General features: G+C 33.7%; 1 protein-coding gene across 1 annotated transcript in view; it reads right to left on the bottom strand.

The window, feature by feature from the left end:
• LOC113513784 (alkaline phosphatase-like) overlaps window positions 1-17,285 on the bottom strand; it is a 32,707-nt gene that overhangs the window by 2,980 nt on the left and 12,442 nt on the right. The window contains exons 2-8 of the mRNA XM_031910207.2: window positions 11,313-11,392; window positions 9,116-9,289; window positions 8,355-8,547; window positions 6,537-6,700; window positions 3,008-3,341; window positions 1,857-2,062; window positions 330-438 (exon numbers count right to left, since the gene is read on the bottom strand). Of these exons, the coding sequence (XP_031766067.2) occupies window positions 330-438; window positions 1,857-2,062; window positions 3,008-3,341; window positions 6,537-6,700; window positions 8,355-8,547; window positions 9,116-9,289; window positions 11,313-11,392 (1,260 nt within the window). The remainder of the gene's footprint in view (window positions 1-329; window positions 439-1,856; window positions 2,063-3,007; window positions 3,342-6,536; window positions 6,701-8,354; window positions 8,548-9,115; window positions 9,290-11,312; window positions 11,393-17,285) is intronic.

The raw sequence follows: 17,285 nt of genomic DNA, 5'->3' as shown, positions 1-17,285 counted from the left end.
ATATAAGTGACACGCAAATGTATAATGTTTACGAAACAGAAATGTCACTTGTCATATAAACTGACAAACTAAAGGACAGGCAGCATAATATAATATTATATAAAGAAAAGATGTGTAGAAACAATTTCTTTTAAAACGTCATCCTTTAAGGCTATGAAGCATTTTTTTATGCAACAAACAAACTCACTTTCACATTAACAATATTAGTAAGGATTAATTTACAAACTTTACTCGAAAACACTTAATCGAATTACCGGTAATTACTGAGTTTATTTAATAGAGATTTTATTCCATTTAAGAAAAAATCCGAAATTAAATGTGGTACTCACTTATGTCTTCTAATTCTAGATTAGCTCTGCCATATTGTACATCACTTCTGTATCCTGGACCGTTGGCATAGCTTAGTGTCGTGTATGGAAGATTATCTGACGCGTTCATCTGAAATACATTTTGAAAAATAAAAAAAAAAGTTAATTAACGATCAGGAAATTTTTAAATATACTCGTATCTATCTACCTAATACTAAATAATATCTAGTGGGGGGAAAGGGATTGTTAGCAATGGAATTTGTCAGCCCCATTGTTAGCAATTTAGCCTATTAGGTTGACCTCCACGTGGCAACCATCGTGAACAATTCTTGTTGAATTCGTCACGATGGGCTAACTGACCTGTTTCATCCTCATCTATCATCCTTCACTGATGTCCCGCCCGTGTATACCGTTAGCACGGGTGGGGTTACTATTCCATTATCACCCATTAAAAGAAAAATAATACCTAGTTAGATTTTGCTATGAATAAAACGACTATTTTAATCGCAAATAAATTTTTCAAAATGTTGTGTTAAAAAATAAATCAAATTTAAAATGTCAGGTGATTTGATTAGAATTATTTTGTTTAATTCCGCTAACATTAGTATGTGTGTGACTGCCAACACTCGAAGATTGACCACCACTATTACTATCAGAAGTTCTACATCCTTCCATATTAGCCATCAATTGCCGACTGCCATTTTGTTCATGCACGTGTTGCGACAAGTCTTTCATCTCTTAACGTGGCGTTTTCAAGCAAATTATTAGATCGCTACTCGGAGTCTACGTTAACCATTCGGCATCCAAACTCTAAATGACAGTCAGATACTGATGTCTAATACGAAAGCTTGGGGGGAAAGGGATTGTTAGTAATGGAGATTGAGAATCCCATTGCTAGCAATATACCCAACCAGGTCGACCTCCTCGCGGTTCTCCCTGGAAACTATCATGATTAATTCCTGATGAATTCATCATGATAGGCTAACTGGCCTGTTTTTATTCTCATCTATCACCCTTTACTGGTGCTTCGCCAGCGTATCCCGTTAGCGCAGGCGGGGTTACCATTCCATTTTCACCCATTAAAAAAAATACGAAAGGTTGTGGAACTTCTTAGAGCAATTGTGGTAGTCAATCTTCGAGTGTTGGCAACCACACACATACTAATGGTAGCGGAATTAAACAAGATAATTATAATCAAATAACCAGTGATATGGACTTCCGAAAGAAAACACCTAGTTCAGTAAAATGATTTATTAAAATATATTCTAAGTATTATTTTAGAAAAAAGGAAAAAGAACTGAAACACTGACTTCGGTCGTGTCTAAACCAGTTATTTCGATTTAAAATACAAACTACTTTGTCTATTTTGATGAAACTTCAATAAGATCAATTTGAATGTATATCCTTTCAAATAAATAAAAAAAAAAAGAATTTTCTAAATCGGTTTATAAATAAAAGAGTTTTTCAAAAAATATATAAAAATTGAGAATTTGTTCCTTTTTTGAATTCAGTGGAAAAAATAATAAAAATAGTAACAATCCTATATACCTTATTAGTAAATCCAAGGATATCCGTCCCTCGCTTGCTATATCCACTGTAGGTCATAGTGTGGCTGTGATCTGAAGTCACAACTATCAAAGTCTCTTCGGGGTCAACCATTCTTAAAGCTGCTTCCACCGCTTTAGCAAACTCGGCAGTTTCATCTAGCGCTTTACGAGCTTTGGTTTCGTGGTGCGCCGTGTCTATTCTACCACCTGAATTAATAATAACAATTTAAGTGTATTCACATCAAAGGTTGTTGAATTATATATATAGATATATAGACATGACATTTTTGGAAATAATTAAATTTATTTCTGGTTCATACTGAAACTTACCGAACAGTGTGGCAACGACGGAGTTATCTATCAATTTTTGGGCAATCCTTTTAATATAATAAATGCGAAAGTTCGAAAGGATGGATGTATCTTTATTACTCTTTCATGCAAAAACTACCGAATGGATTTGAATGAAATTTAGTACACGAGTAGGTTTTATCCTAATTTAGCGTATAGAATGTAAACTTTATGTACTGATTTATGAGGACCGAGTTGCAGGATACAGCTAGTTTTCAATATTTCTGATTTCAAAAAGAAGTATATTATTACTAAAAAGTTAATCATTCTAGAAGATTCTTATAACTCTGTCATTGAAAATTTAGATTTTGATAACAAAGAAGTATTTCAAGAAGTGTATTTTGAATTTTGCAATAGGTAAGTACAGGAGTACAAGAAATAGGTATGAAACTTTTAAACGACTTTACAGAACTTTTTTAATATACAAACAGAAATATTGAAAAATGTTTACATTTTATTGAAAATTGTTAGATAATTGTGGGATTGTAACATTTTGGAAAGTTTTGGTGTGTATTCTCTTAAGATAATAAAACAGTATCACCGTTCAGTCCTTTACCATAGTTTTTTTGTAAACCACAAAGGTCTTAAAATCGAATTTGACAGACATATCACATAGCTTAAAAAACCGATAACGTTCTGAAATGATGATGGGATCCGGGATGAAACGTTCTTGAGTGGTGACCCCGTACAGGCAAATGTACTGTAGAATGACCCCCATTAGATGAATCGTTCCTTATGTCTTTGGAAGAGACTTAGGTTCACCAGTGGACAAATAATGGCTAAGATGATGATGCTGAAACTCACCTTCAACAAATAAGAAGTATCCATTTTTATTCTTTGATAGTAATTCAATAGCTTTCACAGTCATCTCGTTCAAAGACGGATCGTCATTGTTCGCTTCTAAATTATAAGGCATATGATCTGGGGAGAACAGTCCCAGAACGCTATTATAATCTTCTGTATCGAGATTCATCAGATCGTGTCTGTTGTAAATGTACTTGGCGACGACTCCTTGAGACCTTTTTGCATGCAGCCACTCTCTGATCAGGTCTTTACCATCACTCCTGTGCCCGTGGAAACCTTCGGAATCTCGTTCCTTTTTCGATATGAAGTTCTTTCTACCTCCACCAAAAACTACCTAAAATGAAACAGGTCGATTCTCAAGTCTAAATTTTTAATTTGATATTACAATAAAATTGCTATTCTAAGGACTGGTACATATTAAATTTATAATAGTTTTCAATCGAAGTTATTTTAAAATTAGTTGTTATTGGTGATCCTTACGGACCTAATTATTTTCATATTTAGACACGTAATTATTTTCCCTAAATTATTATTTTAAAATTTGGACATTTCATTTTAAAGTTTCTCTATGTTTACACATATTTAGATTGACATTTGGGACTTGAAGAGATGCTATTACGAGTAAATAGTAGCTATAGTCAAAGACGCCGTTCATTTCAATCCTACCGTGACCACGACGACAATAAAAATCAGGTATGTAGGTGCTGTTTACCGTTAATGTGTCGTAATAATGTATATAAAATGTGTTACCAGAAAGAGACTTTTTACAAAAGTAATTTGCTTGAGCACCTCCGTCCCATTCGTGTTTCAACCGTGAAGCAGTTGTATTTGCATGGCTTAGTTTCGGTTTGAAGGGTGGGATCTGGCAGTGGATTTACAGGGTACAGAGGAATAACATTTGAGTCCTTAGGAATGGTAATGCATGGGGGGTATCATGGACGAAACAGTATACTCTGTTATGTCCATGGTACTTCTCATGTTTATAGGCGATGGGTACTACTTTCCATCAGGTGGGCAGTCAGCTTGTTTGCCATTCTATGTTGCGTAAAAAAATGTTAACAACCTGTAAATTGGGCATTAATTCTATAGATACTATATGAGATAGAAGGCTTAGGTTACTTTTTATTCCGATCATTGAACATAATAATAATAATAATAAATAATTTCGCACAATAGAGATGTATCCAAGGAGTATTTATATAGAATGTGCGTATATAAAAGGTGGCCTTATCGCTAAAAGCAATATTTTACAGACAACCTGGCATAAATAATGGATAAGTACAGAGAGAAAGGTAAATGGCGCAAGTCAGACACAGTAAATACAAAAAAAGAATCAAACAAAATTCAAAATACTCTAAATATAAAAATAAGATTACAATACATAAACATATATATATAATATAAATAATAATACATTAATATAAATACATTAATATACTAAATAGATCAAGGTAAATTTCACACGTAGTAAACGTCAAAGCATATTAGAGGGATAGGTAATGAGATCCCAATGACGCGGACAACGTCGCGGGTAAAAGTACTATCTATTATTCTCATCTTCATGTACAATATAGTATATTTGTTATTTATATGTATGCAAGTATATTTCTTATCATCGCTACATAGTATAAAACAAAGTCGCTTCCCGTCTGTCTGTCCCTATGCTTAGATCTTTAAAACTACGTAACGGATTTTGATGCTATTTTTTTCAGTAGATAGAGTGATTCAAGAAAAAGATTTATACATGCATAATACAATAGAGAAACACTGATAATTTTAGATGTTTTTAATGTGATGTCGTAAATACATTTTTTGCGCTTACATTGCAAACGCTGGCTAAACCCTACGAGATAGATCAAAATAACGTAGTACAGTATTACACACCTTTAGAAAGTCTACAAAAAAGTTCGCTATGGTATATGTCTCTCTCTTAGGACTAAACATTTTTACCACATTTTTTATCCTTTAGTTGTTACGAGAAATTATAGCTTATTTACGAAGCGATTTTAAGCCATACAGCATTAATCCCTATCTAATTAAGTACATTAAATACATTGTACATTTATATAGATCAATGTGGACCTTTAAAGCATGTAATTTAAATGAATCTGATTTAAGATGCAGGGACATAGCGGTTGCGGCGGTACCGGCCGGGTGGCAGGCGGCGCTATTTAGTATCAGTATTGCACCCTTGCGAAACCGGGGCGGTCGCTAGTCTATATATATATTTATTTGTTTATACATGTAAATTTTAGTATGTATGTATATCAATAATTACTAGTACCGTATTCGTATATTCTTACACTTCCCTAAGGTTTATTGGGAGAGAACGCTTTTAGCACGAAGTTCGTCTTATACACATACATGTACTAATAAATAAATAAATAAAAGCTAGTTTATAATATTAGTAGAATAATATCGTGTCTATAAGTATTTGGTATTTTATTATTAAACTTTCATAATAAATGCTCTATTGAATAACTCTAAGTCGATATACGAATAAGTAATGAAAGAATTGAGCCGAAAAGAACAAGATTATTCACGCATAACTTTAATTAAACTTTTACGAGTTAAGAAATACAAGGGATTTAAACCTTTCATTAATGGAGGAGTAAAGTGGGGGGATTATTGTTAAATTAAATGTTTAATTTCACTACTAAAAGTTAATTAATTTTCATCGAAACGTTATTAAATTGTTGTAATTATAAATTTATGGTTCCTTGAATAGGGCATTTAATTTTCTTTTTTATATTGTTGTCAAGAACTTGTACTCTATTGTGTATTTATTAAATTTATTTATTTATACTTCATTGTACACAAAAAATTACAAATATATAATATATATTAAATAAAGATGTACAACAGGCGAGCTTAACTTTGTAATAGTTCTCTTCCAGCAAATCCTGAGTGGAAAGGAGTGTTAATTACCAACGGGCAGTACAATAATAGGAGGAAACAGTATAGTTGTTTCTATTAAGAAATAACAGATGTATTGAGATATATATATATATATATATATATATACACACCAGGTAACTCATATAATTAAAATATTTTTTTTTATACAACTTAGAATGGCAAACAAGCTGATGGCCCACCTGATGGAAAGTGGTTTTTTTTTTTTTTTTTTTTTTTTTTTTTTATAGAACTTAGAATGGCAAACAAGCTGACGGCCCACCTGATGGAAAGTGGTAACCGTCGCCTATAGACATGAGCAGTACCATGGACATAACAGAGTATACTGTTTCGCCCATGATACCCCCCATGCGTTGCCATTCCTGAGGACTCAGGTGTTATTCCTCTGTACCCAGTAAATTCACGCCATATCTCACCCTTCAAACCGAAACACAGCCATGCAAACACAACTGCTTCACGGTTGAAACACGAATGGGACAGAGGTACCCAAGCAATCGACTTTTGTACAAAGTCTCCCTCTGGTAACCGTGGTAACCGTCGCCTATAGACATGAGCAGTACCATGAACATAAACATAAAATATATTTGACTGATATATAAATTAACTGACTCACGTTGATTTTTTTCCCAACTCGTCCATTCACGAGCTGTGTGGCAATGTCGTCGCAACGCAGACCGTGCTTCGGTAGGTCGGAGTCTGATTCCCATTTCCTGTCAGCCGAGTGAGCGTAAGAGGCCGCCGGTGTGGCGTGAGTCACACGCGTGTTCGTCACTAAACCTGGAATTTATATATTATATTACTTTATTTATTATTAACTAAATTTACAATAATCATAATTAAGATTGTGTTGAAAAAAAAAACGACTACCGTGTCGGTCCCGGCATAGAATGGGCCACCCCTTCCTTTCCCATGGGTGTCGTAAGACGCGACTAAGGAAACTTTTGGTCGAGGGATGGGCAGCAGCATCCCTCCTAAAACATGTCTAAAAACCTAATTGCGGTTGCCAATTCGCCTGCCAAACGTGACAACTACTAGCAAAACTTCTCTTACGAGGAAGGCTTATGTTCAGCAATGGACAGCAAACGTCTGAAGTAATTATAATAAAAAAAAACTTAAATTGTCGCAAACAATGACTTTAAGTGGACGAAGTCGCGGGTAAAAGCTAGTTGGAAATGATTTGTATGCATTTATATAGGAAATTATACTTCTGACTTACTCGGCTATCGATAACTTCAAGGTTTTACTGTGTAGCATTCTCTTCCAGTTAAGCTTTGAGAAGATTATAATTATACAGTGAAAAGTATTGAAAACATACATATATATGTAACTAGTTTTTAATCGTGACTTTTTTTGTATGACTAGGATATATTGATCAAGATAAAAGTAAAAAAAATAATTTAATTAATATGGTAATTGAAAAATACTGTGACCATTGGTGTCAAACACATAAACAAATTACATTTATATTAAAAAAAAACACAACCAGTGTATTCTACAATTTCAAAATCTAAAATCAAGTAACCGTTTACTATCAACACTATCGATGTCTTAGTATTCTTCAATAACGTTTGTCTTGCTTCGTTTACATCACTACAATTGGCGCTAAAATTATTATTTTTTTATTCTTCTTCTTTTCCTTAACGGCAATCGGTCGCCATTTTTACGACCATTTCTGCCAGCGTTATGTATAAAAGTCTCGTAAATCGAAAATTATTATTTTTCTACAAGTAATATTCAAAGCACACAACAATCATAACGAACAATTATGCGTTGATCTATCGCATATGAGTATTTATGTATATTTAAACTATAGCTCTTCAATTTAAACTTCCTTTAAAGTTCATCATTCCCGCCAATTTTTTAAAACAGATCCTATTTCTTTATTAGAAATGTTTATTCGTGTATTCGAATTTCAAACATTCAAATATTTCTTTTTAGCATTATCACTGGCCAGTTATGTAAACTTGTAATTAAAATATTTACGAGTAATCTATGTAAAAATTTAATATTTCGTTGCCGTCGACAGTTTGCATTTTTTTTTATCCCGGAAAATGAACGTTTTTTGTAGTGAAAGAATTTCATAATTCTGCGTCATTAAGCCCACGCAGACTTTGCAGACACAAACAGGAGCAAATACGAATAAAATTGTAAATTATCTGATATTGTGTAGGATACATTTTAATTACTTAATAGAATATTATGTACTCGAAAAGAGTAATTAAATTTAAAAAAGAAACGAGTGTTCCAATAAATGTTTTAGTTTATATATAATTTTTTATACCACGAAGTTGGCACTCATAAATTAATAAAAATAAATGACTAATTAAGGTATTGTAATTAGGAGTAATAAAAAGTTTGGTTAGACGTATTATAACATTTTATTTTTTAAATATTACTAAAGAAATCTTAAAAAAATATATTGTTGGTTTACCAGTACTCTTGCCGGCTTTTTGCGCCCAGTCCATCAGCCCAGTGACCGAATTGTAGCCGTCCCTTTGTCCAGCGCAGTCGCCCCGCTTCACTGCGGCACTGAGGCCCACTGTCCCACTGTTGGCCTTCACACCGGTCAGGTACGCCGTCCCGCTGCAAGCCGAGTCCGCTACATTATTGTCGACACAGTATGTCTGTAATATGGAAACCACAGCTCACTTACTTTGTTATACTTTTTTTAAGGATGAAAATGGAATGGTATTGGTATACTCTGACGGGGCATCAGCGAGAGATGATAAGTGAGGAGGAAAGCGGATCAATTAGTCCACCGTGACGAATTCCATAAGAATTAACGACAACGGTTTCCAAGGGGAATCGCGTTAAGATCGACCTGATAACGTATATTGCTAGTGATATGGCTGTTAGACCCCATTACTAGCAATCCCTTTCCCCTCTATTGTCCATCGCAAGTTTGACTTTTTTTGGTAAGTAAATAATGTCTTATTGAAGTTTAACCCTTAAATACCTGAAGTTTCAAATTTGATACCGGGGTTATAAATAGCATTGGGCGCCTACAATCGATTTTATTATGATATTTGGCTGTTTACATGTTACCAAATGTTTTTTTTCAAAATAAATAGTATATAAAAATATCGTTTTGATTTTTATACTATTTTTCCCCATATATTTTTTTATTTGATTTAAAATAATCAGGCTTTTAAGCGTTAATTTTGAATGAGATACCACTCTGATTCCTATTACCTTAGCTAATCCCGTGTATGGAAATGCTTCAAAGCTTAGTCGCAATTCTTCACCATAATGCCCGTACTTCTGGCCAAGGTACACCCTAGTAGCAGCAAGGGTGGTGATACTCATACCATCGCCCAGGAACAGGATAACGTTCTTCGCTGTTCTTTTATTAAGAGGAGTGAGGACCTGGAAAATATATTACTGTATTAGTATAGAGCTCTTCAAAAAAAGAGAGTATTAAAGGTTTTTTTTAATGGATGATTAATGGAATGGTAACCCCGCCTGCGCCATCGGTATACGCTGGCGGGGCACCAGTGAAGGGTGATAGGTGAATAATGAAAAAAGGCAGGTCTGTCAGCCCATCGTGATGAATACACATGGAACTCAGCACGATGGTTTCCAGGGGGAACCGCGTAGAGGTTGACCTGACGGGGTATATTGCTAGCAATGGGACTGGTAGCCCGCATTACTAATGATCCCTTCCCCCCAGTATTAAAGGGTTGGCAACGCGCACGTGACACCTTTAGTGTTGCAGCCGTCTACAGTGACCGTTTACAGTCAGACGGGCTGTATGCTGGTTTGCCACGTTCGTAGTACAAAAAAAATTACATATTTTTTATATTCACTACAAACTACAAATATTAACAAGTCCCCATAGTATGTTAGAAATGAGGATATATATATATATATATATATATATATATATATATATATATATATATATATATATATATATATATTATTTATTATTTATTATTGGCTTTTACACAAGTGACCGGGATATGTTCACTGACCGGGATAAAAAGTAGTCTATATCCTTTTCCATCTCATATAGTAAATGTATACCAGATTTCATAGCGACTGGTTACGCCGTTAAGTCACTATTAAATAACAAACAAACGAATTAACTTTCACGTTTATAATATTAGTAAGGATTAGCCATATATACAAAAAAAAATTTACACTGAAGGCAGCCATTCCTGAGTTCCATGCTAGCAATATATTTCGTCAGATCGACCTCCCCTGGAAACCATCATGCTGAATTTCAGGTGTTCAAAAAAATTACAAAAAACAGTACAAAAGGCTGACTTAATGCTATATAGCATTCTATCCCAGTCAATTTATGGCAAATCAGAAATGTAATTATGTAAGGGAAAATTGAAAATTGTTGCAAATAAATAGTTACAATATTCTATTTTAGAAAAAAAAAAAACAGACAATGTAGGTCTGCAATGGGATACTTAAGTGTTATTATTACTCAAAATACTTAGCCCCATTTTGCTACTTCAAATCTGATGAAAAATAGCACTTTATGCAAATTAAGTTGCTTATCACTACGCCACAGACGTTGGAATGTCAAGACATATTATGTTTTCTTTTTTTATTTACATTTTCTTGATATTATTTAGTTAACAAGCGCATTTTACTTTGTAAATTAAATATCATCAAATCTTTAACTGCCTTTAACTGTTCACTTGTAAACATAAGCCCCCCTTTGGGGGGTTTTTCCAGTAATTGCGACGATTGGTAGGCGGATTGGTAACCGCAGTTAGGCTTTGGAGATACTTTAAGATGGTTATTGCTGCCCATCCCTCGCCCTCCTTTAGTCGCTTCGTACGATACCACAGGAAAGGAAGGGGTGGCCTATTTTATGCCTGGACCATACAGGAATAAAATTAACAATATATAATAAAATATTGTGTTTCATAAAAAAAAAATTACTTCAATTGTGACAAAACTAGTAAGTTTGATTTAAATACTAAATTACCGATTAATAAACCGATTTTGATAAAATTTCTATGGGACCAAACTGTAAGTTTATTGTATCAGTTTATCCCATTCGTATTTTTGCCATGAAACAATTATATTTGCATGGCTGTGGTTTTGTTTACAGGGGGCAACACCATAGTCCTCAGGAATGAGGAATAAATCAGGAATGTATTCTAAAATGTCCATAGTGCTGTTCATATCTATAGGGGACGATTACCAATTTCCATCAGGTGGACCATAAGGTGCTATTCTAAGTTGCATAAAAATAGATTCTCTTGATTTCTTCTTTTTCATGTCTTCAGATTTAAACCTAATTTAATTAAATTTATTTACTTTCAAGTCTTTGACTTTTTTTGTTTCATTATTTCATTATTCCTTTGATTATTTCATTACTAAATAAGTTAAGGAGTAATATACTGGTGATGATGGATCGAATTACCTTTGTTTTGAGTGTCCATTGAGCTTGCATGGTCCAGTGTTCTTTATTCCTCTCGTCGAAGGACGATTTTGGTAATGCATCTGAAATAGACAATTTCCATAAATTAAATAAGAAATATGTATGTCGTTACATGTTCTTAAGGAGGATTCATGTTAGGCAGCACTCTACGTGGATCCCCCCGGAAAACATCGTGGTTAGTTCAAGTCGATGGACATCACTATGGACTAACTGATGTACTTTCATCCACACATACCGTGTCTCACTAGTGCTCGCCAGTATATACCGATAGTACGAGATTACTATTTCATCCATTAAAAAAATAGATTGAATAGTAGATATGGACACGTGATGTGTTAAGACGAGGAGCATGTTTTAAGAAAGCTATTAAGTATGAATTTGTATGGTTATAAAGGCAGAGGAAGACTTAAAAAGACATGAATGGATTGTGTGAAAGATAATATAGCCAGAATGCAATTGAATGCGGATGTGACTGCGAATTTCTTTAGTTAAAGTTTAAAAAAGTTACTCTAATAATTAAAGATTGTATCCCAAAAAAAAAAAAAACGATTTCAAATAAACTATATTACTGAATCAATTTTAGTAAAATTTCTATGTAACCAATCCTAACCAATCTTTTCAGATAAAAAAAGAATTTCCCAAATTGGCTTACAACTGACGGAGTTATGAGGTAACAAACATAAATAAAATACAACCGAATTAATAATCTCTTTCTTTTTTAAGTCGGTTGAAAAATATCCAAATGATAGTGAAACCTATATCAAATCCATTCCGTGGTTGAGAAGAATTAAAAGGAGAAACAGATAGACGTGGTGAATATTTTATGTTTATACTATTCAAAAGTTAATATTTTCTTAGGTTTAACTGAAACCAGTTAAATCGGAAACCTGACCGGAAGCTATCTACGTATGTGATACGCAATTTAACATAATCTTCAATTAACATTCAAGTTAACAATTCAGTGAATCTCATTAACCTAAAAACGTTTACATGTAGAGTAACCTCCTGTTAGTAATTACGTAGAAATTTTCACCGAGCGAAATAATTAGGCGGAATCTACACAATTTAATGTTTTCATGTGATTTTCGAAGAGGAAAATTTCATTAAAAGTTTCCTAACGGCAATGTAATTATTTAGGTTTTAATTTTATTTCAAATTAAGAACACGGTTAAATGTCGAGTTAGTACAGAACGATGGAAATTTCAAACAGTTAACATTCTATCTTGTTAAACGAAATTAAGTTAGTGGTGTAGTATTTTTAATTCACTACGTTTTTATCCTAAATCTTATTTTTAGTTTTACATTCGGTTAACTATTTTATTTTATATATGTTAGAATAGTTTTAACTTAAAAAGTATATAAATTGGTAATGTAAAAGAGAGAAAATATAATAACACATATGTTAAAGCGAGATAGACAAATAGGATACTTACCTAAATAATATAAGCTCGAAGCTGATTTGGCGGCAGTGTGAATAAAACAAGTTTTTATTATTTTTACGTTTAAAAGTGGAATGAGTTTTAAGTGAATGTAGTTAATAGTTGCTGGGACCACAGTCCATGCTCTATGCAGGGCCACCCTTCCTTTACTGCGGATGTCGTAAGAGGCGATTAAGGGAACTAAATGGTCAAGGGATGGGTAGCTCACTCTGCGTGTTCTGCCTATTGAACAACGGACTGTGCTAGGGGGAAGGGATTGTTGAGTAACGAGGAAGGTAGATCCCATTGTTATCAATATACCCTATTAGAGACGACACTCCACGCGGTTCGCCCTGGAAACCATCGTGACTAATTTACCGTTGAATTCGTCACGTTGGACTAACTGACTTGCCTTTTTATCCCCATCATTCATCCCTCACTGGTGCTCCGCCAGTGTATACCGATAGCACAGGCGAGGCTACCATTTCATTATCATCCATTAAAAAAAACAGACTGTGCTCAGATTTGTTCAATATGATGCCTACAGCCACCTTCTACCATCGTACAGCTCGCCATTGACAGGGAGTTCACCCCCATACCTTAGAGTCTTAATGGTTGTGGTACAGCGCGGTTTCAGAGATGTTTCCTTCCACAAACCCTCAGGTTATGGAATGAGCTCCCTGTCGAGGTTTTTCCAACAGACTATAGCATGGGATTCTTCAATACCCTAAGTTTTGCAGCCGTTCATAAGCTACTTTAACTGCATACTATCAGGTGGGCCGTATGCCTGTTTGTCACGTTAATGCCAAAAATGTATATCATTTTTGAGATAAGTTAAACATATCCATATTTATAAACAAGCATCTACTGTAATGTTGTTTTCATTCATAAAGAAACGTAGGTATGATTCAATAAAAAATGAACGATTCGAATTGAACTTGAAATTTCGTCACAATATTTTTTTTTTCTTCACTTCCAGGGCAAGGCCTTAATGTCGTTTGAATTTCTAAACACGGATTACGTGATGTTATGTGTATTGAAAGCGCTCTGGGAGTCTCGCCTTGGCCTTGTTCGAATGTCAATGACATTATAAGATTTTTATTTAAGGTGACGTTGTATCTTTAATCTTAGGCTCGCGATCAGCCCTAGTTTATGGCACTCTGATGATCGACGAAAAAGAGGCCAGTCTCCATTCAATGTTGCCCAAGCTGAGTCCACAGCGTCTAAAATCTATACATTGAGTCCCCCAATCGTGAAGTTCACTGGGATCTATTTAAAGCTAATTTACTCAGGTTATTAAAAAATATAGATAGATCACTGCGTATAATAATGCTGAAGCAAGCTTAATACCAGAGGGACAGTGTACTTATATAAGATGTCTCCACGGACACTTACTGTATATATATATATATTTTGGTGGATGAATATGGAGTGGTCACCTCGCCTGCGCTAACGGGATTTGCTGGCGGAGCACCAGTGAAGGGTGATCGATGAGAATGAAAACAGGCCAGTTAGCTCATCATGATGAATTCAACAGGAATTAACCATGATAGTTTCCAGGGAGAACCACGGGGAGGCGACCTAGTTGGGTATATTGCTAGCAATGGGATTTTTAGTCTCCATTACTAACAATCTCGTTCCCCCCAATATCTGTATATTAAGTTCTTCTGGACATTTTTTTAATAGGTGATAATGAAATGTTGATATCATCCCGGTATAACTGTATACTAACGGTACACGCTGGCGGGGCACCAGTGAGGGATGATAGGTGTAGAATTTCACTAGAAATAACCGCGATGATCAGAGGAACCACGTGAAGGCCGACCTGAGATGTATTGCTAGCAATGGGGCAGTTAGACCCCATTACTAACAATTCCTTTCTCCCCTTTTCTGGAGATTGATGGCGAAAAAAAGGTAATCACCCACTTCGATTCGCCGATCGGTCTGATATCTATTTTCAAATATGTTAAAAGTATATTTGGATAGCAAACTTTTAACATATTCGTTATTGGACCAGTATATATGTATATACCTCCACAGAAATGCATCGAAAAGAAACTGGCCAACTTTTTCGTAAAATTTTCCGTGATAAATAGTTTTAGTGTAGAGTTATTCCTTTATAACTTCTATATTTATTTTGTCTTATAATTTCTGCATCTTTTTAATGAGTAAACATTAATTTTATTTATTAAATAATACATCAGGATACATTTTATGCGTAAGTATATATAATACTGGTAAATAAAACAAGTTAGCTAATTTGACAATTAGCTGGCAAAAAGTTGACCCGTTTTTGAGGCTTGATGCTCTATCTATATAATATAAGTATTAGATACTCGTATTATAACTATAATATATTGTTATATATTACCCAACCCTACATTGTCTACTCGTGTTTTCACCGGGAGTAGTTGTATCTTGGTGCTACAGTTAATAATTTATTTTAATATAAATAATTTACATTTATGAATCCACATCATTTACAATATCATATTTAAAATTATAATTCTTCTTAGAAAAATATTAAAATTAATTACCCAACAACACGATTGATTACCACAGAGTAAGTAATCAAAATGTTATTTTAAGAGTCGACACTGTCCTTGTATTGACGAAACTAGAACATGAATCTATGCAACCATCTAAAAGTATCAATACATTAAAATAATTTGATGTTTATAGTGTTGTTGTTTAACTATTATAATATCTCTGTTCGAAATATCGATATTGATTGGTATGATAATATATTTAGTTACTTTATAGTGTAAAATTTTCTAATTCAATGAAGTGGTTGCATAGATTTTATACAGAGTTTTTTTTTCAAATGCCATGGGTCTGATGATTTCCCGCAAAAATCTCTATTTCTAGTAATCTGTAGATAAAGTGTGGTTTACAAAGGAATTTCTGGACAAAAAGCGGTAATTGAAAAATATTTCGTTGAATAATAATTTTAAACATGTATTGTTTGTTATGATTGTGGTGTGTTTTTAATATAACTCGTAGAAAAATAATTATTTTCGAGTTACGGGCTTTTTATACATGACGCCAGCAGAAGTGGTCACAAAAATGGAAAAGATGACGAAAGGAAGTTCAACAAAGAAATCCATTTTTTAAAACATTTTTTTTTAATATAAAAAGTGGAATTTATTTTTTTTACACTCCTGGCAGCTCAGCTCGACTATTTTGCTGTACTTTGTTAGATTATTTATAATATATTACATAAACTCAGTCCTTGATGTACAAAACCGGTCGCATACCTAAATATTAATTATTTAAATTTAACATAACTGACCAAAAAGACTACGAAAAATTGATTATATATTCGAGTAATTATTTGCACGTCCTTAGTAAAACCAGCTGTTTAAATGTACATATGTATAATTTATAAACGAACGTAGGTAGTAAGTAAATAAAGTTAAAAGTGTTTTTCAGGTAATAATTTTTGTTTATTAACGTACAGCCTTTGTTAATACTATAATCTTAGATTATATAGATAGAGCATCAAGCCTCAAAAACGGGCTAACTTTATGTCAGCTAATTGTCAAATTAGCTGACTCATTTTTTATCAATAGTCTGTATTTATAGATAAAATGTATTTTGACGTATTATTAATAAATAAAATGAGTGTTTACGCATGAAAAAGATGCAGATACATTTATAAAATAATAAAAAGATGCGTTTATAAGACACAATAAATATAGAATTTTTTTCTATGCAACTTAGAATGGTAAACAAGCTAACCTAATGGGACCTAATGGCCCACGTAATAGGAAGTGGTAACAGTCTACAGACAGTCTCCCTCTGGTATAGATAGAGTATCTCCATAGAAATGTTTCGAGAAAAAGGGATCAACTTTTTTATACAATTTTCCATGGGTGATTCCTTTACTTCACCAGAACTTCATCCGAGGGAGACTTTATATAAAAGTCATTTACTTGGGAACTTCTGTTCCATTCGTGTTTCTACCGTGAAACAGTTGTATTTGCATGGCTGTGTTTCGGTTTGAGGAATAGGATATGACAGTGAATTTACAGGGTACGGAGGAATAACACCTGAGTCCTCAGGAATGGCAACGCATGGGGGGTATCATGGGCGAAACAGTATACTCTGTTATGTCCATGGTACTGCTCATGTCTATAGGCGATGGTTATCACTTTCCATCAGGTGGACCGTTAGCATATATATATATATATATATATATATATATATATATATATATATATATATATATATATATATATATAATCTAAGACTATAATGTATTGTTTACTCTTAAACATACTATTCACTAGATACGAATGCAATAGTCGTAACGACCCGTTAACTGAACAAAGATATTATTATCTTTACACTTTATTTCTTGACACTTAAATGGCTTAAACATTTTATTTCCTATTTAAGAGCTACGCTCTTGTCGATGGAGCTCTTGCCATTTCTCTTCTCTTCACCTTTTGATACGACACCATACCAACTTTTTCGTTGATCTGCCCTATATAACTGTGTCTTCATCTCTCCTTTTTACCTCCTTCCTTCTATT

This window comes from Galleria mellonella, unplaced genomic scaffold (genome assembly GCF_026898425.1).
Source record: "Galleria mellonella isolate WM207_F2 unplaced genomic scaffold, CSIRO_AGI_GalMel_v1 utg36, whole genome shotgun sequence".
NCBI classification, from domain to species: Eukaryota; Metazoa; Arthropoda; class Insecta; order Lepidoptera; family Pyralidae; genus Galleria; species Galleria mellonella.
This window is presented reverse-complemented; position numbering and strand designations above follow the sequence as displayed.